At 42.3% G+C, this 27,217-nt stretch overlaps 1 protein-coding gene across 1 annotated transcript; it reads right to left on the bottom strand.

Moving 5' to 3' along the window:
- Positions 1-208: 208 nt before the first annotated feature.
- Positions 209-27,217, bottom strand: PCSK1 (proprotein convertase subtilisin/kexin type 1; the record flags this gene model as incomplete). The annotated part of the gene is made up of 14 exons (XM_080362749.1): positions 209-571; positions 1,617-1,778; positions 3,596-3,729; positions 5,732-5,889; positions 7,389-7,622; positions 8,583-8,683; positions 9,844-10,056; positions 12,249-12,421; positions 16,283-16,371; positions 18,421-18,497; positions 18,955-19,101; positions 21,333-21,443; positions 24,856-24,960; positions 27,035-27,217. 14 exons carry the CDS (start codon positions 27,215-27,217, stop codon positions 209-211), a joined length of 2,250 nt encoding a protein of 749 aa, XP_080218875.1.

Below are 27,217 nucleotides of genomic sequence, written 5' to 3'. Positions count from 1 at the left end.
AAGGATTTGAAAAAAGCTATTACTAAAAAGCTTCAGCTTACTGCCTTATCCTCCCACACCCGTTTTCTCCTTTCCTTGATATTTGTATTAAATATGAAGCAATCAAAGCAGCAATCACAGAACTAGAGCATACAACAGACTTCTGAAAAAAAACTACAGGTGGGGTGTGGAGAATGAATATTTCCAACTCAGTGCCCTACCCTATAGTTTAGTTTCCCTCGTTCATAATATCAACCAAGGCTTGCAGCAGTCTATCATCTCTATGCTTGTATGGTTTGGCATTGTAAAAAAGATCAACGTAGTCACTGTACAGACTTTCTTCTGAGTCTCTCAACTGGGACGCCTTGTTTAGTTTTTCGAGGGCTTGATAGAAGTGTTCATATGGAATATTTAACTTCTCACTTTCAGTCTTCTTTGGCAGCCGCTTCTGAGCCATCTGTCTGCTAAAAGCACTTCGCAGCAAGTGCAGCATAGCCTCTGATGGGATTTTATCTTCGGCTCTGTCACTGCTGCTGCTGGCATCTTCTGCGAGCTTGGGTCTCTCACTCAGGTTCTCCTGCGTGGTATGGTCCTAGAATACAGATTAGCATTAAAAGGTTAGGCGTCGATGATAAACTGACTGGATTAAGATTTGCTCTGATTAGTAATTTCCACCTATGTGTGGGTAGATGCTTTTTTCTTCACTCAGGAGCCACTTTGCATCTGGAAAATAACTGGACCATCATACATCAAAACAGACTATCAAAAGGTTTACATTGTATGAAATATCAAATCCCCTCACAGTGCAGGAAGTTATAAATTCTGACTCCAGACTGGCAGGATACTACATGTATTTATTTTCTTGCACATGGCTGCCACACCTGCAGGTACCTATTTAATGTATTTAAAGACCATAAGCATTTGTCTCTCAATCTTCTCCTCCATCACCTGGCTGAGGAAGGTTAATCTCTCTACACTTCACAGACACCCTAATTACTTAACAGGGAGGCAAACTGATGTGATGTAATTAATAAAGTATTTCAAAGACGCTGACATAATCAAGCGTTGTGAAAATGAACAATATTACCACCCTGTGCATCCAGAAACCCAATGTCTCTCTCAGAAGTCTGGAATATGTTTAGAGGACTCTGCCTGAAAGGTAAAGAAGTGATGACAAAGGAGCCAGCAGCAACAGATCCACTTACCAAGCCTTCCGAATTAGCAAGTCCCTGGCACTTGTCACGTTTTTCACTACTAACTCCCTTCCAAACTCCCTGGAAGGGCTTCAGCAGGCAAAACTCATTTTGGATGCGACACTTGTTCTGACTAGAATTACACAAATTCAGTGTTTCAGTCAGAGGTGTGTTCCTCCCACCTCAACTGCATCAGATACCAAGTTCACTGCTTTAACAGCAATGTCCTCTTACCATTCTAAAAACTTTAGATGTTGGCATGTGAAAACAGAGGCTAACAAAAGTATCAGTTGTTGGCATGGACGATATTGCAATACACAACTGAGAAGTGGTCAGGGGCTAGAAGAAATTAATATAGAATTAATGTGTCTTCTCACTAGGAAAAAATGCCATTTTCTTATAAATTGAAAAACAAATTAAGGAAAAAAACTAATGTAACACTACCTCTACAAAGTCCGTCATCTTCTCCACCCCTCTCCTGTCATTTTGCACAGCATTGTAGGATGTGTATACACGTGGCTGCTTCATGTGTTCAGGCTGGGTAGCAGTGCCATGCAAAATCAACTTCCAGTTTACAATCCTTCCTTCATTTTGTATTCTTCTGGACTAAAGGACACGCACGAAATCAGCACAGGTTGTCAGGAAATAAGAAGAGAAAACAGGACACGTGATCGTACAGTAGAAAGAAGTGACTAAAATAAATTACAAAGCCTTCAATTTAAATTTAAACAATGATTTACAAGCACCAAAAAACTGACAGATTAGAGACAGGATATATCAGAAAGTGAGATTCAATACAATGGCTTAGCTACTCCAAATATTCACATTATGGTGTAACAGAATTATTAACTGATCACATAAGCATCAATGGAATTATGTCATAACACAGAGTGCTAAAAATTACTGAAGTAGTATTCTGTGTTATTAGTATTTGTACATTAAGCATTTCCTTGGTGATTTCCCCACAAAAGTTACCACTGGAATAGTAATTCAGAATATTATTCTGCAGTGGTGAACAAAAGCAATGTGAAAAACAGCTTGTAGGAGTGAGGAACAAATGCTCTGTCCATTAGTCTTGGCGGCAATATTTAAACAGTAAAGAGTGGAAAAGAGACAAGTACAGAGAACCCTGGCACTTTGTTTTGCCAAAGCTTCTTTCAGATTTTTCCCTCGGTCATTTAGTGACTGAAGTTGGCTGCTGAAGCTCTTACCACAGTTTACATACACAATTTACACAGTAACTAAATTATGAGTAACTCTGCTGGAGCATCTGTGATTTTCGTTAGGGTCATCAATGTGAAAACTTGTGTCAGGAATCATAAAACCCTACAAGCTCAGGAAGGAGTGCTTTAACTCTTGAGTACAAAAAGCTGGGTTTATTGTAAGTTTCAGGAATGCCTCACTTGAAAATGGAAAATGAGAGAAATTACAAACCAAATGCCCTTCTTATCACCATTCCAAAAACACATTATATTAATTGCAAAGAGCAGGATATCTGTAACCATGGGTTTATCTACAAGCCTGCAGTATTAACACAACACTGTTGATAATAATATTTACTTCTACTGCCTTGTCCATCTGCTTAGTATTGGCATTAACCCCCCGTTTCAGTCTGAGGCCAATAGGGGCTGGAGGCTCCGTGTCTGATAGGAAGCGTTCCGTTTCTGGCAGGATCTGACTCCTGATGACAAGCTTATTAACAGACAAATTTGATGAAGTTCTCCAGAGACGAGTGCGCTTTACCACTCTCTCTTCAAAGAGAACAGTTTTTCAGTTGCCTGTCAAGCAGCTTTATTCTGGGTTCTCAGTGTCGCAATGCACAGCCCCGGGTGGTTTTAGTAAACTTATTTATTTCATATCTGTAGATTTCTTAGCTTTAATCCTTAAACATTATTCAGCAGTAATTACTCTAAGAAAAAGGTTAGTGAAAGGTATACACCAGAATAACTCTCCGAGGTCACCAAAATTCACTAATTCAAAAGGTTTTGAGTTAACGAAAAATATGCACACGCACCAAGAGAAGACTAGATCTACCCTGTATTCTATTCTGCTGAAAAACCTAATTTGCAGTTAATCATATGTTGATTTGATTACATATTTCACTCCATGAATCATAGAAAATTACATTAAGTGATTTCCTTCAGCGACATATAATGTGAAAAATATACGCATGAAAATTTTTTTACAGGTACACATCAGTGAAATGAGGATGTTCCTTTGCATTTATGTAAAGAACAAGAAAATCTGACCCTATCCTTTTTTCTTTAATCTTTAATCCAGATGGATATTTAGTGTAAATAGACTCTTGTTGTAGCTTGCTTTGTGAGAAGACTTCAACTGTTCACAGTGCTTGGTAGAGGTTAGTGATCATTTCACCTGTGCGAGCTTCCATACGTAGCTCGCTAACGTACAGACATACTTACCACGTCAGTAATTCTTAAAACCCAGGTGCCTGTTGGATTCTCGCCCCACGTGTGAACAGACATGAAGTCCCAGTTCTTAAAGCCGTTGGGAGATTTATCTCTCTCTCTCTCCGCCAGTAAGACAGTGCTGGTCCCTGTGTAAAACCAGACCAACATTAGTGACTCTGCACACGTATCCACTTTTATTTTGCACATTGTTCAGCCTGCACACTATGTATTGTGCAGGTAACCTGGAAGATACACTATTTAGCAGTGGCTTGTGGAAGGGAAACATGCTATTTCTTGTCAGTGGCTCCTGGAGTTATTTTCATAGCAGTATTTAAGAGCATAAAACCTACCACACTAGGTCGTGCTACAAAAGTACATCTTGCTCAGTGTTCAATTCTTAACAGAAAGAGTAGTGGACGCATATAAGGAAGCAAAAGAAATAAAGGTCAGACACAAGCAGTATTTTCCACTGTTCAGGAAACTTCTGAGACGGAAGCTTTGAAGGCAAACCAGCTCAGGCAGTATTGTGAAACCAAAGCCTTACGCTGAATTCATCACTGTTTGTTTGTTTGGGGTTTTTTTTGGTGAGTGGATGTAAATTGTTACAGCCTGGAACTCCAGCAGGTTGAGAAGCATTTGCATTGTTATTTTTATTACAAAAATGCTGCAGTTCACGAAGTATTTCTGCAGCAGAAGAGACTCTGCTGCACAGTAGGAAATTTGTTGTGCTTGTCTGCATGTAAGGAGGGAGCAAGGGAGATGTATTTACATAATAAGGAGCTGAGAAGCCACGGGGAGCCTGATCATGAGTTATAAATCTATTTAAAGGTAACACCATAAATAGAGAAAAGGAATGACATACATTTGTTAGCACTGTTTTGCAGAAAAGTGGAAAAACAGCAAGAACCACGGGAAATAACAGTTTAACTATGAAGGCAAAATGATACTACGGGGGAGGCAGCAGCACTAGACTATTGCTACCTCAGCTAAAGCCCTAAAAATACAAAGATGAAGAACACACTACTGCCGTCAGCCTTTCAAAAAAGGATGTTTTTCTAAGATGAAGCCATGCTTCCTGCGTGTTAGCAGTAGAACAGTGTCTTGGGAGGGAAATACCTCTATAAAAGCAGAATGAGAGCGACTGTTGCTGTCATCTCCATGATGTACCTACAGACCGTCCATATATTCACTCCCAAACTAAAACTTATCTAAGATGGAACTAAATTTTAAAATACCACCAAGAGTCAATGGTGAAACACCTCACAGCAGCATTGCTCCCATAAGATGAAACTCAGAAAAGGAAGAATTAAGGTTAGGCTTAAAAGGAACCCCAGGCAAAGCAGAGCCTGGAAACTACTGTATGTACAGTATCTAAACCCTGCTCTCTGGTGAAGTCCTGCGATGCTCTAATCATTTATTATCTGTGAATTACTAGATTAGCCTTGAATATCAGTAAATAAAGGTTAACCTGATGTTTAAATTCATACCTGAAAGCTTGTCTATTTTTTCCTAATAATATCAGTTGATCTAACAGATCTTACTCTCTACAAAGTTGTTTACACCCATTTTCCTTTCTTTCTTTTTCTTTATTTTCCTCCCTGTGGTGTCATTTCAGGGCCTTGTCAAGACAGCTTGCCATATTCTCACACATTTAGTATATCAATAGTTGTACTAAGGTGCCTAACAGACACGCTGGATTTTTAAATAGACCAATGGGGAGACACAATTACATGAACTTTAGGGAGTCAGATACCCTGTTTACCATTGGTTTGCTAAATCACAGTAAGGCAGATAAGCACTATTGACCTGCAATTCGTTCTCTGCCAAGAACTCTCTGTTTTTATAGGTCCTGTTGCCAGAACGAAAACGTATTAGAAACAGTGACTTCATTTTCTGAAGTACGATTTTCAAACCTCATCTCACAAAAATGAACTGGAACACCTGAGGGCTGGAAAAGGGTTTCGGAGAACCAGTTCTCTCGTCCCTGGGATGCTTTGTCCTTGCACTCCCCTGCTGGGGGTGACTAGACTTGTTTAATGATATACTTAGCTCTTTTTAAACCACTGCAGAACAGAGAGGTGCTTTTTAAATGAAATAAACGTTACACACTGCAGCGACACAAAGCAAGCACATCTTTGCCTCCTGTACCTGATGGAGACACCAGAGTGACGTGAAGATCACCTCTACGGGAATACTCGATCGTTGCCTCAAGCTGCACGTGCTCCAGAGATGTGATGGAGTTTTCTTGACCCTCGCAGGCTTTTGTCGGAATTTCAATGATGACCTCCTCATTTGCTCTTAATAACCTGGCAAAATCATAGGACTTCTTTGATTACGCACAGAAACCTTTGATTCTGCGTCATCAAGTGAAGTGCAAATGACACATTTAATGCCCGTTTCAGAATGATGAGAAAAGAAGAAGTAAAGACACATTCTACATTTATTACTGTTTTGAATGCTCCAGTAAAAACCATGGGAAGTTCTGGAAGCAGAGATAATACTGACCAAGTGACAGGCACTGCATAAGGCAGACTTGTGCCACGCACCCTGGAAGCAAGGAAGCAAGTTTGATAATCCAGGGTTTCTGCCAACGCTTCATTGTCCCACAGAGACCACAAATAACAGTCTGTGCAGGCAGCTACATCACACAACTGCATCAGACTTACACTTGGTTGCCTCATTCAAATATCCAGGAGAGCTGTTATCAGGGACTTAAAACACTGCAGCAGGCACAGCTGTGTTAAACCTTTGTAGTCAATGCTATCCCAAAGAAAAAAGCAAACATCGTCTATACGTTCTCTGTACGGAGAGACACTGTGCATAGCTTTCTCTGCACAATTTCCATTAGTTCTAATGCAAATGGGGTATCTAAATCTCCACATAAATAATTCTAAACTCAGAAGTGTTTTTATAATGTAACACAGAGGACTGCAATAAAAATATATAAACAGCAAGTATTACATGCATCAGTACTGGATCAGCACTGTGGAATGGAGAGAGCTCATAAAAGCAAATTGATAGTAAAATGGCATAAATAACAGGGTTACCAAGCAGTGACACTCCAAAACACTGTAATATGTTTCTACAGACAGATTTTTGGTGCACTGACACAGTATAATTTTGACCTTTGAAATAGATGTATTTTTTCTAGACAACAAATCTGTAAGTGAACAAGTGGAGACAAAAACAGTCTAGATACTCTTATTGATTAACCAGCTTAGTGACTAATTATAGCTTATGTGTATTTGAGCTCAGTTTAGGCTCACTATGCTGCGAGCACTTGTGAATGTGGCTGGTAAGTCTTCCCTGTGAGCCTCTGAGACATTTGTGTTTCATAAGAAACACGCTGCAGATGTGACTAAAGCTCAATATATCACCTTGACTTCAACATATACTACGCCTGTCACAGGAAAAGAATTGCTAAGACCAACTACAGATTAAAAAAAGAGAAAAAAAAATCCCTGGGAGACTTTGGTATCTTTTTATTCGTATTCCGATAGTGCTATAAACGTTCCTATCTTATCTGATCAGGTTCAGCCTCACAGTATCATCCATCCATATGCCGGCTGCACAGGTGGACATAATCTTATTTTTTGTTAAGGCTTCATGCTAGTAATTCCCATCAGTCTTACACTAAAAAAGCAAGCAAAGGCTCTTTGCCTGCCCCTGAGGAATACAATAAAGCAAAACCAAATGAATAAAAACAAATGCCTTAGTCTGGTTCAGAGCAACCTGTGCAGAATACTATCCCTCAGGCTTTACTAGGACAGACATAAGCTTAGTTACTGCTAAAGCAAATTCTTACCTTGGCTCAAAGCTCTTGTCTTTGACAATACACTCTCTCTTTTCTGGTACACCTTTCCATTTTTTGGGATCAGCCAAATCTACCAGCGCATTAGCATTCAGCAGTCCAAACCCAAATCGGCTGTTGACCATCAGTCCCGCTCCATTCTTTTTCCATCCTGGATTTCCAGCCAGTGGGTCGTATTCTGATGTCCACACCACCAAGTGCTGCATGTCCCTCCACGTTAGATCTGGGCTGTTGAGAAAATGGTCCTGGTTAATTGCTTCAGGTTTGTCTACCGTTTTCTCTCAACTATTAGCCTGCAACAGAACACGTTTTGAATATATATGGCATCCCATTATTTTGAAATATACGGTAAGACACATGCTTCTTCTCACAATACTTCTCAGGGTAGACCAGGCTTCTGTGTAAATGAAGAATGGGTATCTAGCAAGATCAGAGTCTGGTTCATCAAAATTATTCAACCATTTAAAGTTAACTAATAAAACCAGTATTTTCCACCAGTCTTTAAGGGACACAGACTTTGAAAATTCACTGAGTATTTGATTCTGTGATTACCCTTTAAAAGATGGCCCTAAGTATCTTGGCTTATGTCATCAAAGGAGTATGCAAAATAAAATGGAGCTGAACCTACATAATTCAAATACTAAGCATATGTCCTAACGTCTGAAGTATTTTCTGTGAAAAAGCCATTGTCCTGTTCTTTCTTACTCTTTTCTAAGGCATATGTTCTGACCACCAGCCCCACAGGATCTGAACCTGCCTGCTCTGACAGTCAAGCTCGGGTACGTTGCAGCTGATGTCTCATCTTTGGCAGAAAAGATTCTGTAAATTGATCAAAGACTTAATTTAAATTTCTTCTATCTATTGTCTTCCAATTATGTTCTTCTGATACACGTGCAGCCTCACTGCTTTCCAGTCCAGCCAACCAGAACTCAGCAAACAGTTGCTGCCAATGCACAAAATGGACTAAAATTCCTCATTCACCATGTTTTGCTTACGTTGGTTCTGCTTTGCTAGGAAGGTGTTGAGGCAAGTAGCTGCTTATTTTTGTCATCAGGCTGAGTAAGCCCGACTGACAAAAAGTGGAGCTGCAGCATGAGATGGTGCTGCTTTCAGACCGACACGGTTTCAGGGAAGATGGTGGGGCGGCTGGGAGAGAGGAGTTTCAAAGGTAATTGTGTGACATCTCACTTTGCTTCCAGCGCGAGAGCAAAAATCCCTGCTGCCAGTGGTGCGGATGCAGAAGTCCCAGTGTGAGTCTCTGTACATTCGTTGTGAAGATCAGCACTTGTCTACAGGAATAAAAAAAAGACAAAAAAGAACAGATTGCATGAATAAACGGTTGTAAATACAGTCATATCCACACTCACAAACATAACCACGGATCCTTGGTGCGTATTAATACATTCCTCACCAGCAGAAAAAGTGATAGATGTTTAAATCCGTTCATATTTCAATCCACTCTTTTTACTTCAACTATAATTTTTGTATCAAAACGCTTTGTGTTGGAACAAAATACTCCCACACTGAATATCTTATTTTATTCTAAGGTTTCACAATAAGTGTTTCAGGCTTACTGGTGAATCATAAAAACAGATCATTGTGTTGGGCCTAGAACATTTAAAATTACTGCTTGCTAGAAAATTACTCATAGGGTTAGTATTGGTGTTCTTCTCCCTCTTCAGCAGAAGAACTATAATTTGCAATGAAACACGTGCTTTATTTGGAAATTAAACACCAAACTCATCTGCTCATGTATCTACATCTCGGCTACGAAGAGAAGCCTCTTAGGAAGGATTGATCTCCTGGCTAACTTGGAGGGACATTGTTTTAACCCCCATCAATGTACTTTATTGTAAAATTAGCATCCACCAGCGCGGAACAGAAATTACAGGCACTTCAATGTTATTTTATCACAGCAATTTTCTTCGGCAGAAGATATTGTTGCACAGTTGATAAAGGCACACGAGCTGCTCTGCCTGCTTTCCAAACCTTCTGCAGGTTTGGAAGCACAATCGTTGTTGTCGTAAGTGGGAACTCGCGGGCTGACAATGCCACAGCACCTAATGGTATATCAGAGGCACTGACTCATGGTGTACTGACTTCCCAAGTTCTTTTTGCTTCTACTTTAAATGTCTCGTCATCTGCCCTCTCTGAAGAATGGGATCACACCAAACTTCACGCAGAGACCTCTTGTAAACAAACAGCAGACAAACTCAGCATCCGGATTTAACCGCACTGACACAACAACTTTGTTTGGCCATTGTCTTACAGTAGAAGATGTTCCAGGAATACCGTCACTTTTTGGATTACAAATCCCTCAGCGTTTCAAGGCAAAAGCACTGAACATACAACACATAACCTAAGGCAGGCACCTGAAACCAAGCACGTAAGAGCTCTCATTTGTTATTTGCATACATAGTACATTTCTATGTTAGTAAAAACAACCTACAATTCTTTGGTCAGTATAATCCCCACTGCTGTATGCTGTGGCCAGAGTTGAGGAGCACTTCTCTGCATACCAGGGAGAAAGGCCTTGCTGAGAAGCACTGCTGATGGAGATAGTGTAGATACTATCAGTGTAACCATCGCAGTCACAGTTGTCACCCTGGCGGCCTCCGTTCCCAGAAGCCCAGACGAAAATGGACCCTTTCCCATTTCGGCCCTAGAGAAAATGGACACGAGAGGTTATCAAAAAGATTTCAGTCTCTGTAATGTATTATAAACAACTCCTCCCCTCCAAAAAGCCTAATATATCAAACATTTTCAGGTAGAAAAGGACAATTTTCCATAAGCACCGTAGAAGACAAAGACAGAAGAAACCAGCTCAGGATATCACACTTCACACAGTACATCACATTGACTGGTCTAGGTTCACTGTTCTAGGCACCACAACTTCCCTCAGAATAGGTTTTTAAGTTAAAAATAGAGTCTATGCTCAACAGGTGGTGTTTTGGTCACGAACGTTTCTAAAAAAATGCCCTTTTAAGAAATCAGGGCTTATCTCACTTGCCTTCCCTGTAATGACTGAGGCACAGATAAGCCGCATGAATGATGCACATGATTTGACTTTCCTACCAATTTACTTTTTGTAGGGAATTCACCAAGGTCAGCCTTCATTTGCTGAAACAAACCAGCAAGCACGTCTGGCTGGAAACCTTCACCTCTCCTACAGGTCTGTGGGCCAGCACCCCCAGTCTCCAAACACAACCGCGTTCATTCCCTGCTCCGGTCTCCAGCAATGAGGGAGCAGCAGACAACAACTAACCCATCACAGCTATCACCGAGGAAACACGTACGGCTCTGTCCAGCCTTAAGCTGTGCTAGTCCTTCAGAGGAAAAAAAATATCCATCTTGTGGGAAAAGCAAAAGTTCATCTGCTGTTTATTATTAATATATGCGCATTCACTGGAAACGGCGGTTGAAATCCAGATTTTTATCGTCCCACTCAGATGAGATCTGAAGATACTCATGCAAGTGCTAAGACGTTTGCAGCACTTAAAACTTAAAATAAAGAAAAGTAAGCTGTAGTCTTTATGATACAATTGTTAAAATGGGAAGGAGAAGCCACGTCAACTACAGAAAATAAGATAGTCTCTTCCTTTGAGAATAAAGGCTGCAGGCCAGAAAAACACTGGTAAATGTAAATACCTGCTAAGATTTCACTCAGGGCGGCACTAACGCCTCTGAGACGCTTAAGGCGAAGCATACGCTTAAGTGCTTTTACTGGGCCAGCAATGAAGGAGCCAGTGATGAAAGTCATCGGAAAACGCAGCCCTGGTTGACTTAAAGCAGGTGGAGACCAGGTCATTGCAAAGGGAAGCCTGACAAATGAATGGGCAAACTTGCTCCCCTTGAGAAATAAAACAAGCTGTGAAAAAGAGACACATTCTTCACCAAAGAACCTGCTTTTCCTGAGTAAGCCTGCTGAAGGCTGGTTCCCTCATTACTGCCTGTGATTCTCCTCTTCTCTTGCTGCCTACCTACGGGCTGAGGTCTCTGCTCACCACCAGCACACTCCTTTCAGTCTCCTCTCCTCCCTCAGTCTGTTTCTCAGCCGTCAGACTCATCTTCTTCTTCTCTCCTCCTGTCTGCTAATGCAAGCTGCAGTTTCCCAAAAATCCTTTCTCTTTGCTTCTGTCCTTCAAGCTTTCTTCCGTTTCCCTCCTTTCCCATCTCTGATTCAGTTGTCTCCTCTGTATTAGTACCTGTCTTTAGATATCTTTTCACCTCACTGGCAAGAGCAAGAGTAGTCAATTAATACATCTCCGGTAGCTCTCAGTTTGCACCCTACCTGTCATCCAACCACATCTAAACAGGACAGCATAAAAAAGAACTGAAAAAAACATTTTTTCCAATGCTCTTCGTCATGCATTTTTACCATTTTCATTTTAATTGGATGATGATATGCACCAATTTACAAACTAATGTAATTAACACAATACAAGCCCATCCACAGTGTGCTAAAATGTATCACTATTTTGCACAGCAAAATATTCATAAAGCAGAAATTTTGTATTAAAATTTATAGGCTTTCAGTGCAGAAATCCAATTACTGTTCAGTGCAAAGAAACTAGCAGAGAAGGGTGGGGGTAGGGTGAGACAAAGGCAGCAAGAGTAAGGATGGAAAAAGAGAATAGCAGCTTAAAAGCAGCTTAGAAATCACTAATGGTGCTTTTTTTTAAAGTGCTGGTTTGGTTGGTTATTTCTCTGACCTGTGCTATTAGAATCTGTCTCCTTCTTTTCAAATATATTTGAGCAAAAAAGATCACAAACCATTTTCATTTCTTCCCTGATAGGAACCATTTTAAAATTCTGCTCTCTGCCACGTTTTATTGTATGTTTCTCGTGCCATACCTCTGTTATCCCGTACTCGAAAGCCTTCTGTGCCAACCTCCCAGGTCCCTCCACGGTTTTACCATCATCATTAGGGCCCCAGCTTGCACTGTAAATATCCACGTGGTCTGGGTTGAAACCGATTGAACTGGCTTCAATAGCATCGGTGACTATTCCATCCAGCATCCGTATACCTTAACAGAAAAAAATAACGAGCAGGCCAGATTTAGTTCACATCCTTCTTCTTCGTTTTTGTTAACTGTTTGTAATGCTTCCCGAAAAATCAACCCGTAACTATTACAAGCACAGCCTGCTGCTGATCACATAAGTACTACTGAGGGCAGTTTGCGTCAGTATCACAGTCCGTTTACAGAGCTCAATGCTCTCTACAGATACTTTTAGAAACTCCCTTAAAATCTTGGGTTGCCTCTTATTTACTTCTTTCTTTCTTTATACAGAGAGTCAAGAAGACAATGTTTTGCTAATTGTTCCTTTTTCTTATCGTATTGAGCTATTTCTTGACACTATTAAATCTGTAACAAAGACTTCTCGAACTGCTGGCATGTCACTGAAATTAAATATGTTTTATCAACACTACTTTTGTGTTTAAGACTTCTATGAGTTTTAGCTCAAAGATGTAGCTCTGAATGATCTGATCAAAGCACACTGCTTTGCTGTCTTTGTGACGCTGCGATTTCACCAGCTCTCCAATCCTCACCACGGAAAACTCTCACTGCTTTTTCACCACCGCGTTTTTTCTACTGAACGCAATCCAGAGATGCTGGAGATGGCCAGCCATTAACATTTTATTAGGAACTGCATGATCTCATCGTCTTCAGAGTAAGCCTGATCTCAGCGGTACTTAAAATTCAGCAGCAGATAGCGGCTCATCTGCGCCGATCTGCACATCCCAGCTCTGCAGCAGGACTGCGACCACCAACCGGCGCAGGAGGACGCAGAAAAACCAGAGATCTGGCAAAATTCCCACGGCGGCTCCCCCAGCAACGGCAGCAACATCAGAGACACGGCAGCCGGGCTTCAGCCTGTGTTTTCAAGCAATAAAAACGTCTGGGTTGTCTTGAACTTGGCGAGTTAGTACTACAGCAGCTGCACCATTACTGGCGGTTGGTGAATTATGAGTAGTCATTTTATCGTATTTGCCACAAAATGGGGATTTTTCCAAAGCACAGCAGGCAAAATGTGGTCGTTCTATAACAACAACAAAAAAACAACCTTGCCCTTGCAGCTCAGGGTCTTGTTCTTTTTTTATATACTATCAAGCAGGAAAAAAAAGAGACTGTAAGCATATTCTGTTCCCAAATGGCTGGCCTCTAAGACTCATAACACTTCCAAGATTAAGCTGGGCTTTATTATTTCATATTAATTAGTGGCACAACCAGACAAAGGAGTTAATCTGCTCAACCGCTGCTACTCCACTATCACTTATGACATTGGGAAAAGAATCAAGGAATATACTGTGTTTCACATACTAAAAACACCACTTACTCTGGATAGGCTTAAACTTGTAATATTTTGAATATTCATTTTTTCACTTGGCTCAGAATTGAGAGATTCTCTCGTACCAGCCAAGATCTGCCTGTGTGGAATGCCTGCAAGCTCTGGGTGTGAGCTTGCAACACATTGTGAGACACCGGGAATGCAGACGGGAGTGTACAGATAATTTTCATAGAAGAAGACAAAGTCAACTCCGCAGATAAATAATGTCATGAGGAAGAAAACAGGAACACTGACAACACCGTCTTGTCTTTGTGATTGCCAAAAATCCTGCTCATGTAAGTCAACTGAAGGATTTGATGACTGCAGTGACACTTCCCTAAGCAGATTCCAATTACATCCCCTTGCACAAACTCTGCCCTGTTCCTGCACATGCTTTCTGCCACCATCAGTCCCACAAAATCAGAAGCCCGAGGTAATTTCAGACACATCTATGTATCTGCCTGACAGAACACTATTTTTAGCCACACGTCGCTGTGCGGGAACTCTCAGCCCAGGCCTTTGTAAAATGGAGCTTCTTAATCACTTGATTTCCATGGCAGCACTAGGGAAATATCGTCGCGCGGTGCTATGGCCAGATATGCATGAAAATATATACAAACTGCTTTACACCAAAGGTGGTGGATACACACACGTTTCTGAGCGCTGCACAGAACAGGAGGCGAATGATAAAGGACACTGAAAGGTGTCACTTGGGGAACTGGCATTAACACGTATCCTTTTTTAACACGATGCACAGAAAAGCCAATGGGATTCACAGCCACAAAGTACCGAGGAGGCTGATGGAGATTTCAGGACAGGGCCAGGCACTGATGTGAATGGTGAGAGTGCTATGGATGATTAAAGTCAGCATTTTCACAGAACACAACAAAATTTTGAACAGAATGTTTGTTTTGTCCCTCAAGGCAAAGTTAAACCAACCTCTGATGCTGAGGGTTAGAAAACAGATATTCCAAATGTCAGGGGTTCTTTCCCTGAAGCAGCTGTTGCGGTTGTGGACCTCAGGATTTATCCAGTGTGGCAACTGCTACAAGCAAACAGCCACTTAAAGAAGTCATCCTGAACTAATGTCAGATAGAAGTGTGTAATGCGTCATTTCATGGATTCAAAAAAAAAAGGAAAGAAGAAGAAAAAAAACGTGTGAAGAAATGAATCCTGCATAGCTTGGAACATCAAAAAAGTCTTCCCATGTTTAGCCACTCCAAATTTATCTGAATCTTTTGAAGACTTCTCCTGTCCTCCATTGCTCTTTGAGCGTATTTTGTTATGTCCTTTCCTCAATCAGGCTTTTCACATATAACAGCTTATAATTTCTTTCAGCTTCTCCATTCTTTCTCTTATCCCACCTGGTATAAGCAGCTTTCTGGGTAAAGTGGATTGCTGGCTGCTTTTCCTCCTGTTATTTTCCTTTTCTAGACAAATCACCCCGTGGATCTGTAGTTTGCATTTGCAAATAAACACAGAGCATATGCAAATAACTGTGGAATAATCTTCTCCGTAGATGCAAGTGCCTCGAAATATGGGCACAGCAGGAGTCCAGACATCTCTGCAGCTTCATCCATTTTGCCCTGCTTTGAAAATTTGGTATCTCCGTCTTGTGAGTGAGATATTTTATTTAAATAGAGCATGACAGCATAATGCATTATGGCAAAGGCAGAGTGCAAAGCTGGCATCTGTGACAGCTCAGCAGAGTAAATGGGTACCTAGAAACATAACACTGAAATGGTGGGAATGGCAGTCATAGGTGTCAATTGCCACCCATCATCCCTTTGTTTAAAAGGAAAAAACGGAGTGATGGAAAAACCAGAACTGTACAAGTATCTTCCTCTGAGCTAAATAACCATTTGCAACGGATACTTTGATCATAACTATTTCATAAACCTCTAATGGATTAAACTTCTAGTCATGGCTTAAAATGATAAGGCAATATTGACTGACGGAAAAGCAAGATGCTACTTATTTTCGAAATTAACTTATGATGATAGTAGAGAAGTAAGTAAGGCGTTGAAACAAAAACCACTGCAGTTTGAATATCCTGAATGACATGACTTTTCGAATGTAATTGTGTAGATGGAAGCAATATGCTGCAAGCAATGATGGGTACAAATTTGTGTATTTTACTCAGTCTCTGTCCTCCCCCATGCCACCTCCTTCCAGGACAATCAATTATAAGAAGTGACTGCATCATTCCTTAAATGATACGGTCTTATCTCTGGGTACAATACAGGTTGTTGCTATTATTATCATCATCATCATCACCACCTGTATTGTTGTTGCTGTTGTTACATATTCTACCTATATTCAAGTGATAACCAAATTCCAGAGAGTACATTAACATTCAAGAAATGCGGTCATACAGATGTTACATTCTGCGCTATGGCCAGATGGGATTTTGTAGCCTAATGCTGCAAGACTGATGACTTCTCAGAAGGACCAATGATTCATATTTCAGATTAACGGTAGCTTGAAACACTCAGCACTTCACAGGATCTGCCTGGTTTCCATTCCTATTAGACATCTAATTATTTTTATTTTCTTACCTCCCACTTTGGAATTGTAGGCTACTCCAACTCCACATTTTCTGTTGTTGGCTTGCATGGCAATTTCTCCTGCACACCGCGTCCCATGCCTGAATAAACACAGCAAGAATAAACAACATCTCACAACATCTTTGTGTAAGGTACGCAAAGATTCACCAATGACCTTGATTTGGTGGAAGTCTTCCTCTAAATCAATGCAAAGCAGCTGTTGAATAGCTTTTGAGTTGTATCCACATGACACAAAAGTGTTTCTTGCTCTTAGGCTTCAAGCCACATAATTTTACCTACTTAATGCTCGAAGGATCATCATGATGAGATGATAAATACCCAGCCTAAGTCACACCAAAGGCCACAGACCTCGTAGATACCAGCATTTTAGTAGAATGCAAAAGTAGCGTAAAATTATGGGGCTACAAAGCTGCTGAATTTCTTCAGGCAGAAATACAAGTCTTTGTTAATGCCAGATTTGGATACTCTTTTTTTCACTGTTACGTTTATTTAGGATTACAGAAAGTAAGCCGTTAGAGTATCCTCACAATTGCTAATTTTTTCTTGTAACCAGCTGTTTTCAAAACAATTCTTTTTTTGCCACAGTTGATTCTTATTCCACAATACAGAAAACCTTCACATAAGTGTAATTGTAGAAGAGTTGTATTATTTAATATTACAGATTGTCATTCAATGAAGTGTTCAAATGCTTCTGGGCTGAATTCCACTTACTTATTAATAAAGATTAGAGGTAATACAGGTAGATTTAAGAGATAATGTCATCAGAACAAGAGGATAATGGCTTCCTGCTCTTAAATAACACTCTAACAAAGTAGAAATGTCATTTTTCAAATGTCTATTCGTGGGACATTTATCATTTGATTGATTATTTTTCCCCGTACACCAATCTATGTTGTGGACGTTACCATACTGTCTGATAGACAATAGGGAACTGGTGCATCAGTTTCTTCCTGTATTTTTACTGAGTAGCAGCACGCTAATTGGTTTAAGAAATTGAGTTCTGTGTACCAGCTATTAAAGAGGGACATTCTCTTCTCACTGTGATGGATAAAATCCCTCTGTGAACTACCATGAACGTGCCTGGCTGTGGCAGACACACCAAGAGTAACAGGAGGCAGCTCTAGAGAGGTCATCACAGGAAATTCCTCTCTCCTTCCAAGACACACAAGTTCACTAAGTGAACTGGCCGGTTGTCTTGTGTCTTTTGAAACTTCCTATGTTACTACTTCGAGGAGATTTAGGCCAAATCTGGTCTAAACAAAGTTTCCATATGCCTCAGAAGATTGATTTTCCTGGGAGTGAGTGTAAGGTCCTGCAGCGCCTGACAACGTGTCATACCCACATCGTGAGGAGCATGACTTCAGCCTCAGTCACCTGCGCTGGGCCTATTGATCCAGCCAGTGCTGCAAAAACTGGAAAACAGCTACAAGAGCTGAGCTGAAGGGATGGGTTTCTTAGTGGATTCCTCTAAGACACAGGTTCTCCCAAAGCACTTTATAGGAGACGCATTTTTTTGTTAATTCCCAGTGTAAAGCAGAGACCTGAAGTCAAAATTTGCTCAGGGAAGTATCACTCAAGGAACACACATGGTAGCGTTAAGAAATTGTTCCCTTCAGCTTACAGAAACGTATCGGTGCCTTACACATACAAAGTTATTAATAAATTCAGGACATTCTAGGGAGATTATAATTATGCAGCTCTTCAACTAGGAGCTGAATTTAATTTCTGTGGTTACCCACATTTGTGCCAATGTTACGTGCAAATGTTTGTGCACACTGACACACGGGAGGCTGCCTCTGAACATCAGGAAACGCTTTTTCGCTGTGAGGGTGACCAAGGCCTGGTGCAGGTTGCCCAGGGAGGTCATGGGGTCTCCATCCTTGGAGATATTCAACAAGCCCTGGACGTGGTCCTGGGCAACCGGCTCCAAGTGGCCCTGCTTGAGCAAGGAGATCGGACCAGGCAACCATCCAACCTCAACCTTTCTGTGATTCTGTCACACAAACGTTACCTTTTATTATATAATTGCCATAGGAGAAACACATAGAAATTTCTGCATTTGCATGTTCTAAAACACAAATGAATAATGCACAGTTTTGTTCTCTTTACACAATTGGGAGGCTACTCACTTGTTCTCGTTTGTCGCGTCATATCTAGGAAAGGGATCATGATCATTATCGTTGAAATCATAACTTGCCTGTGGATCCTACATTTAATTAAAAAAAACACAGAATTAATTCGGACAACTAAAAAACATATTTTAAATGTGTAACAAAATGGGTTCTCGAGTCTGTATTTACTTATTTGGCGTGGATCATGTCAACAGCAATCAAGTTGGTAGAATTTGATTGGCATTAACAATTCCATAAATTTTTCATGCAGCTTTAATAATTCAGCATTAAACCACTGTATACAAACATGCCTGGGAACTAAACCCACTGAGGAAAAAAATAAGAAAGAAATAACACCCCACTATCATTGCTAAGTAACACTCAGCTTCCTGTGACACAGACCAGGTTCCAAATTATGCCCGAGGCAAATATTTCAGTCTCTGTTCTGTAGGAGCTGACTTACAGAACAGAGTGCAAGCTGGAGAACAGTATCTGTATATCAAATTTACAATTGATTAATGTACCTCATTGCATTCTAATGTCCAGACTTACGTAGTTGGCATAGATGTCAGTGTGATTCCACTCCAAGCCATCATCTAGGACGGTGATGACAACACCCTTTCCTGTAATCCCTTTTTGCCACACGGGAATAACATGGAGATCCAATTTGGGTAGAGATGGAGTCATTCTTGTATCTTGCTGGGGGACAGAAAGGATTAAAATACGTCAGCATTTTTACTCATTTATACTACGCAGGTCTAAAGTCGTATTTTAAAAGTGCCCTAAGCCACCCCAACCTGAACTTGTACATTTCACTCAAATTTTGCAAAGATAAAATAAAAATTAGTTTCTTAAAATACTCATAGCACTGAAAGATTTACCCCATTACCTGAAGATTCCTGACGACCGCCTCTGAACACAGAGCATCTAGTATTTACTGGAGGTAGGCAATAGAAACATGGGAATGGTTGGGATGTACCAACAAAACTTGGAGCATTGAGTTAATAATCAGACCTGCTAACATTTGTTCTTTTTACTTGATGAGAGGCCAAGACAGCGCAGTGAGCTGCATTTTCTCCAAACGTGTTTTCTCCTTTGTGTTCAAGTTAGCCAGAGCAAAATAATTAATGGATAAAACAATTAAGGTAGTTGTTTGGTTTGCTGAATCACAACTTTCTGTCCACTACCCTCATTACTGTTCCTGTGGTAAATCAACTGGAAGCATGAATCATCTATAGCCTTCTCTTCCACAGCAAGTTCTTTCAGGAGTAGCTCCTAAATGGGTCATTTTTCCTCTCTAATATTAAATGTGCAGCACCCACATCTAATTTAGAAAACTTGCTGACAACCCTCATAAAAACAGAGATGTAAAAAAAAAAAAGGCACTTTCATTCTGTTTTTCTGTGCATAATTACATTAGCTGATGACAGGTTTTTCATTTCTTTGTTTCCAAAGGAATGTTGCACAAATATGAGACTTAGAAAAGAAATCTCTTATGGGAATGACCTTTCTTTCATTTATGACTTCTTTTCTGACTGCTGCCATACAGGGAATTATTTGAGTTTTCAAGTTTTGTTCTCTAAAATTCAACAGATAATGATTTTTTCTGGTCATGTGTGAAAGCACACTGAATAGAGCTAAAAACTGTTGGCATCAAATCATAATAAGGTAATAGTAAGTTATTTACTACAAGGCAAGGAACATATTTTGGAAGAAAATAACACATTTATGTATCTAATCAGAAAAAAAATTTAATGTGAGCTGTAAACAAGGGTAAGCATCATGTTTCTGTTTTTCATGTGGGAAAACTACACAGAAAATAAGCAAAAACCATAGAAAAGTGGAAAAAATAACTATGTCTCCTGGAAAGCTAGACATGGGGCATTTTTTTTTTAAAAACTGCTTTTCTGATCTCTGTGAATGTTTGTGTATTTGTCCAATACAGTCACCTCAGAAATTTCTGGTTTCCTATCAGAAACAGGCAAAGAAACAAACAGATATCCAGCCTAAAAGAGAGGTTATATTCTTAAAGAGAATAATTTTTATGTTGAAAAGAAGTGTGCAAGAACCTTCATGGAAATATTTTGTGCTATGTTGTTTACAATTTATTTTTCCCAGCTCTAAAAAAAAAGAGAGAGATCAAAGCATTATACAAACAGCCTAGACTTTGGTCTATTTTGCCTAAGCCAAACTGAAGAAGATAAAGGTATTTCCAGTCACTTGGGCCACATTTGTGCTTGACCTTTCTTCTTTATTTGTTGTACCCACCTTTAATCCCATCCCTGTTCTGTGTTGAAAGCAATAAAGCCTAGACTAAAGGTACAGCATAGTAGAAATAATGACTCTCAAAAGAAAACATATAAAACATAAAAGATCAATTGTATTTCTGAGTTGCCACATGCAGACAGAAACTACAGAGCTCAGGAAATTTCTCTTCCTTGAGGTTTTGAAGATGTGAGCTGTCGAGACCCTCTTCAGTTTAAATCCTAGTCCCAGAGGCTGGAGATGCTTGTCACACACACGCACATGCTTCTATTTTCATCTAGAGTGTGTGCTCTGCACTAACGATTTTAATAAAGAAATACATAGCCAGCCTTCAGACATGATAGGGGACTTATCATATGCCAACAGCAAATATTTTAAAAATATCATAAAGGTAGCTTTTAAGTGTTCCACTTTCTAATATTAACCCCTATCCTAAGCAGCAGCCTAAATGGGCTTTTAGAATCTTTGTACAAATGACTTCAAAGAACAGAGAAGGTTGCCTGGCAATATTATGCACAGAGGTCTCTCATTTTTATAGCGTATGCTAATGAGGGACTCTTCATTTACTCCCTTCAATGAAATTGCTCTGACACTAGTAAAACAATGCAGCCAATAGCGCAACCGAAATTGACCATCCCCAGTTCCAGAATGAAGCAAATTCTTACCAGATACCACTGCTGATTCCACATAGGATCATTGAAAAGATTCTCTGCTGAGTCTCTCACCACGGCACGCTTAGTTCGCTTTTTTTCATACTGCTGCTCTGCCCATGACACCTACAATTATTTGTATAAATAAGACAAGTAAGCTTCTGTAGGTTAGGACTCTTAGCCCAGAGGACAAGGGGTTTACTCACACAGCAAAATTTTGATGTCTAAAGCAAAATGAGCAACGTGATGCAGAGAGGATTATTTATACTGTAGTACAATGTACTTTGGGGAAGAGGACTTGGTGAAATCACAGTACTATAAAATCAATTCAAAGAAAATCGTGAAGTACAAGTTAAGAGTAGAACTCCTGCGACTGCAACACAATGCAGGCTTTTATATCAAATGTGCAGTGTGGTTAGAAGATTATCTAAGCAGTGGTGGTTATTGAAACAAGCAAAACCACAGCTTGCTTCTTTCTCCTACCTACATTTTAATCCCCATCTATTTCTACTGGGAGTCAGAAGGGAAGGAGAAAGATTATCTCTGGCTTTAGTCTAGCAATCATAATGATGCTGTTACTCATAGCCCAGCTGGACCTTCAAGTCTCCTTCCCAGTGGTGTTTGGAAGCGTGATCAATTAGTAAGCCATGAATATTGGACTACCTTCATCACTGGCGCAATTCCACTTCAGGCAACTGAAAGCCAAAATGCTTCAGTGTGTTTTGCTAAAGCATCAACACAATGAGTTGCACAGCGTTTGTGCACAGACACGGCAACCTCTAAATCACCAGGTCGCATTTTAAAAGCGTATCTCGCTTAGCTCCCTTGAATACATCACTAAACGCAGTTCAAATCAAATCCTGATTCTGAGATGTCTCTCTGTGCCATGTGCTCCTGTTGGAAATGCGAATAAAATGTTATTCATTGCTAGTACACGGGCAGTCACCCTGGCACAGATCAAGCTGGTGCTTTTCATCGCAATTTCCAAACGAGCAAAGCAAACTCAGGTTCAGTAGATGGCGAAGGTCTGCTACAAAGCCTCAAGTGGAGGATGCCTTGCATCTAACCTTTTGCTTTAAATGTCTGAATAGATTTCATTACTTTTCTCTACTGTGATCCAATGGCTTTATGGTCCTTGCATCTATCACCTTATATGAAACAACAGTAAGAGTGACTCAGAAATTATAGTGACTAAAGAAGGTGCTGATTTGATTAAAATACAATTTCCCAGTGAGAGTCTAATGAAAGCTCACTACAAGAATAAAAACCTTTAAAGATGGAAGCTACAGCAGCCACGTTTACTGCAAACTCTCTATTGCTATTCCCTTTGCCATATATTCAGTGCTAAAACCCCTACAAACCGTAGTAAGTCACAGAAGATTAATATACCCATGCAAGCACAACTATTTTAAACTGCCCTATTGATATCCAGGGCCACACATACTGGTGCACGGGTTAGAGCAATTACCTTTACCTCTCTCTCCTGCCCACAGCAAATCTTGACCTCTTCATCACCCAAGACTAATTAACAATTGACAGCTTCCATGCTTGTTATTTTTTCTTTCTGATGTGGACTGAGGGAAATGAGCTGAAACTACCAAGCACATATGTCAGACAAACAAGCCAAATATTTGTCACTCAGCAGCTGGGTGAGGTTCCAACCATCCATCTATGGCAACAGCTGAAGGCCCTGTGCCAAATCTCCAGTCACTGATGCATAAAGCAGTGAAAACAATCTTGATTTAAAATCTCTTGCAATAAAGTAGATTCAGAGACTAGTAAAAATACTGAAAGCAGTTAAGGAACCAGATAATTATATCCCTTCAATATATTTGGGCTTTTTTAATCTGTTTTACAACAAACACGGGGACATCTATAGGAAGCCAATACATATTCAGATTAGAGCCAAGTTTTACCCTAGCTTTCACACTTAACATACCGTAAAATTCATGAAAGTGTTATACAAACAAAAGCAGGATTCCCTTTTCCCTCCCTTTTCAATGACTGAATTTAAATCTTTTTAAATAGGCTGCTGCTGAACAAGAGTAGCTCTTTGGAGCAGAGGTCCATGTATAACTACACGGTGTTACATGATTGCTTTGTGTTTATACACTTACATAATGACATAATTACATCTCATTCATTCTCATAGTCAATTTGCATACTAGATGGTAAATAAAAGGGAAACTGGAGTAAATTTAGCAAATCACCTGCAGCACTTTGAAGCTCTGTTTTTGGATCTGAGTATGTGAGTCTCCAATAACGTTTGGCAGCAATGTGTGTAACACAATTGCTTCTATTCTGCTTATGACACTAGAATTCGGGATATTAAACACAGTCGTGCTTCCCTGTCTAAGAGTTGCATTTGATGTAATAAATCCAAAAACGAGAGGAACTGCAACCAAAAATCCGTTCCTGAACATTGTACTATGAAGCAGTGGAACATCTGATCATAGGTATGGGTATAAATTGGAACCCTAATTTACACTAAAGCTGTGGTTTTGAAACCCGCAGTTTAGAATAATTTCACCTAGAAGACTTAGACTGTTAATCCAATGTTTGCAAGAAGATTGGAGTGTACAGTTTTGATACAGAACAGGCAAAAAAATACTGTCTCACCCCTCTTTTAATTCTTCTAGCTGCATACATATACATATAAATATAGCAATATTTCCTCCAAGATTACATTTGCACTTAAAACATACAGATAACCAACTACTCATTTTCAAATTACAAATTGCTAGTTCTCACAACTACGTTACTCCATGTTTTGTAGCGCTCATATTTTTACAATGATTGCTGCAATAATGCTGATTTGAAATTCAAATCTCCTCACTGTTCTGAAATTTGCGGATTCCAGTCCGTTCCTTAAATTCAACACGCACCCCAGTTTTTCAGCGTGTTTACACACAGACATGCTTCTCTCTTAAATAAATCAAATAAATGGGGAGTCTGCTTCACCAGATCGTTCCGTGGATCCCTGGCTCCCCAGCGTGCCTGTTCTCTGACTGCTGTGGGATCCCAGCGCACCAAAAGACAAGTCTAGAACGTGTGATGGATCCTTCAAGAAGGTATTTTAGCTTGTCGCAGAAGCGAATTCAGCAAAACCTCAGCCCCTTCCCCCTTTTTTAATTTTTTTAATATTCGGTCACTTTAAATCAAAACGAATTCCCATGGTAATTGCACAGATGTGGTCTGATTAAACTTAGTGCATCATGCATTTTTATTTTGAAGCAAGCCCTGGGGTTCCTTGTTCATATTTTCATCAGCAACACATCAACATCTGAAATTCCAAGCCTCTGCAATGCTGCATACCTTAAATCTTAATTTGGAAAGCACTTGCGAAAAATAGGGTGAGAGAGGGTCAGATTCTGCCTGTTAATGACAGAATAATAAAGTATTGTTCAGCACGAGTATGGATGGCTGAATATATTAGACTTGCAAAACGAGGAAGGCCTGTCTGTGACCTCATTACAAAGCCAGCAATAAGGAGACAGAATAAACACCGAGCAAGAAAAAGAATAAATGTAACACTCACCCGCTCATCATCAGAAAGTCTTTTAGTGATATGAATGGCACTTCTTCGAGACCGTCTTGGATGGCTTTTATGTCTGAATAGGTAGTGATTTTTCAGTGATCCAATCTGTAAGACAGAGGCATACTCTAACTATCGAGAGATATTTCCCCACTGCAAACAAATATCAGTAATCACAACCTGACCAAAATTCATTCTGCCTATAAGACATAAGAAAAGAGCATGAAACTAGCCTTTACATATTTTAATCTAAACTAAAAAGCACCTTTCAACTAACAAGTGCTGATCACAGCCTGTGTATGCTAGGAGAAATTGGGGAAATAATTCCATTTAAGGTAGTGAAGTAGCAGTCATTACTACTAAAGCACTCACTAATGTAGTACATGTAGCAGATACTCATGGACGTGCCTCAACACGGTCACGTTTCAAAGGGCAGGTTTTACGTACGGTCACGGGCCAGTTTGATCTGCTCTTCCTGGCGTTCAGCGGACAGGTGTAAAAAGCTTCGTGTGGCTCCAGAAACCAGCTGTGGGGTTTGTTTGTACACGCACCCACTGACGTGGCATTCTCACTTGTCCTGGGAGAGCTGGGTGCACCCTATCACCTCTAAATTACTATTTTGAAAGTCTCTTCCAACAGAAATGGTTCTATTATTGTATGAAATAACCCTCTTCTCTACACGGGGGCTGTTTTGAATCAGTGGGGGTGAACCCACTGACTCCGAGGGCAGAAAGACCAAACCTTGACTTACAGAGGTGGGATCACACCTGGGTTTGAGAGCCTGGGATCACGAGGGTGCCGGGGACGTGGGGCACGGGCCGCACAGCTGCTGGGCAGGGGCTGGCCCAGCCCGGGCCCACCCGCGGTGCCGGCGGGGGCACCGGGCGGAAGCGGCTCCGCGGTGGGGGCGCGGGGTCCCCAGGCACCGCCTGGCACAGGACCCTGGTCCGGAGGTGGGACGAGGCTGTCACCTCACGGCGGTTACTCATCCCTGACAACGCTGACGTCACGGCATCCCAAAAACAGCGCCCGGAGGGGCTGCTGGAGAGGAGCCCGGGGATGGATGGATGGATGGATGGATGGATGGATGGATGGCGGGGGCGAGCGGGGCCGGAGCCAGAGCTGCCCGCGCCCTGCTCCTGCCGGGCCCCTCGGGGAGAGCGCGGTGCCCTGTCCGACCCTGCCCGGTCCCCTCAGGGGTAAATGGGGCACCCAGTTCCCTCAGGAAGAACCGGGGCGCCCTGCTCGGTCCCTCGTGGAGAGGGAGCCTGCCCTGCCCGGTCCCCTCCTGCTCCCCTCAGGGAGAACCAGGGTGCCGAGCTCCCCCAAGGAGCGCGGGGTGCCCTGTCCGACCCTGCCCGGTCCCCTCAGGGTGAGAGGGGCTGCCCTGCCTGGTCCCTGCCCAGTCCCCTCAAGCAGAGCCCGGGAGCCTGCCCGGTCCCCTGAGAGTGCGGGGCTGCCCTTGCCTGGTCGCTGCCGGGTCCCCCCTGGGAGACCCGCGTGGCGCTGCCCGACCCTGCCCGCGCCTCTCACGGGGATCTCGGGTGTCCCGCCCGACCCTGCCCGCTCTCCTCACAGGGATACCGGGTGTCCCGCCCGACCCTGCCCGCTTCCCTCACGGGGATCCCGGGTGTTCGGCCCGACCCTGCCCGCTCCCCTCACGGGGATGCCGGGTGTTCGGCCCGACCCTGCCCGCTCCCCTCACGGGGATCCCGGGTGTCCCGCCCGACCCTGCCCGCTCCCCTCACGGGGATCCCGGGTGTCCCGCCCGACCCTGCCCGCGCCCCTCACGGGGATGCCGGGTGTTCGGCCCGACCCTGCCCGCTCCCCTCACGGGGATCCCGGGTGTTCGGCCCGACCCTGCCCGCTCCCCTCACGGGGATCCCGGGTGTCCCGCCCGACCCTGCCCGCTCCCCTCACGGGGATGCCGGGTGTTCGGCCCGACCCTGCCCGCTTCCCTCACGGGGATCCCGGGTGTCCCGCCCGACCCTGCCCGCTGCCCTCCGGCGGAGCCGTCCCCTGCCGGGCGCTGCGGTCGCGGGGCTCCCGCCAGATGCGTGGCGGGTGAGGAGCGCGGGGACAAGGCGCGTCCAACTCCGCGGAGCCCCGCGAGCGGCAGCCGGGCACGAGTTTCGGGGGCGGCCGTGAGGCGGGAGGGGAGCCCGGGGCTGCCCGGCCGTACCTGCCCCACGAGGTCGTAGTCCAGCTCCTCCGCGATGGCTCTGGCGGCGTCGATGCCCGCCGGGATCTCCGCCGCCCACTCGTTGAGGAACTGCCGCTCGGCGCCGCCGCCGCGGGCCAGGCAGCAGCACACGGTCAGCAGGGCCAGGGCCGCGCACCGGCCGCGCCAGCAGCGCCCGTCCAT

The sequence above is a fragment of the Nesoenas mayeri genome (assembly GCF_963082525.1).
Source record: "Nesoenas mayeri genome assembly, chromosome: Z".
In the NCBI taxonomy this organism is placed as follows: Eukaryota; Metazoa; Chordata; class Aves; order Columbiformes; family Columbidae; genus Nesoenas; species Nesoenas mayeri.
The sequence above is the reverse complement of the archived record's forward strand: the minus strand, read 5'-3'. Positions and strand labels throughout refer to the sequence as shown.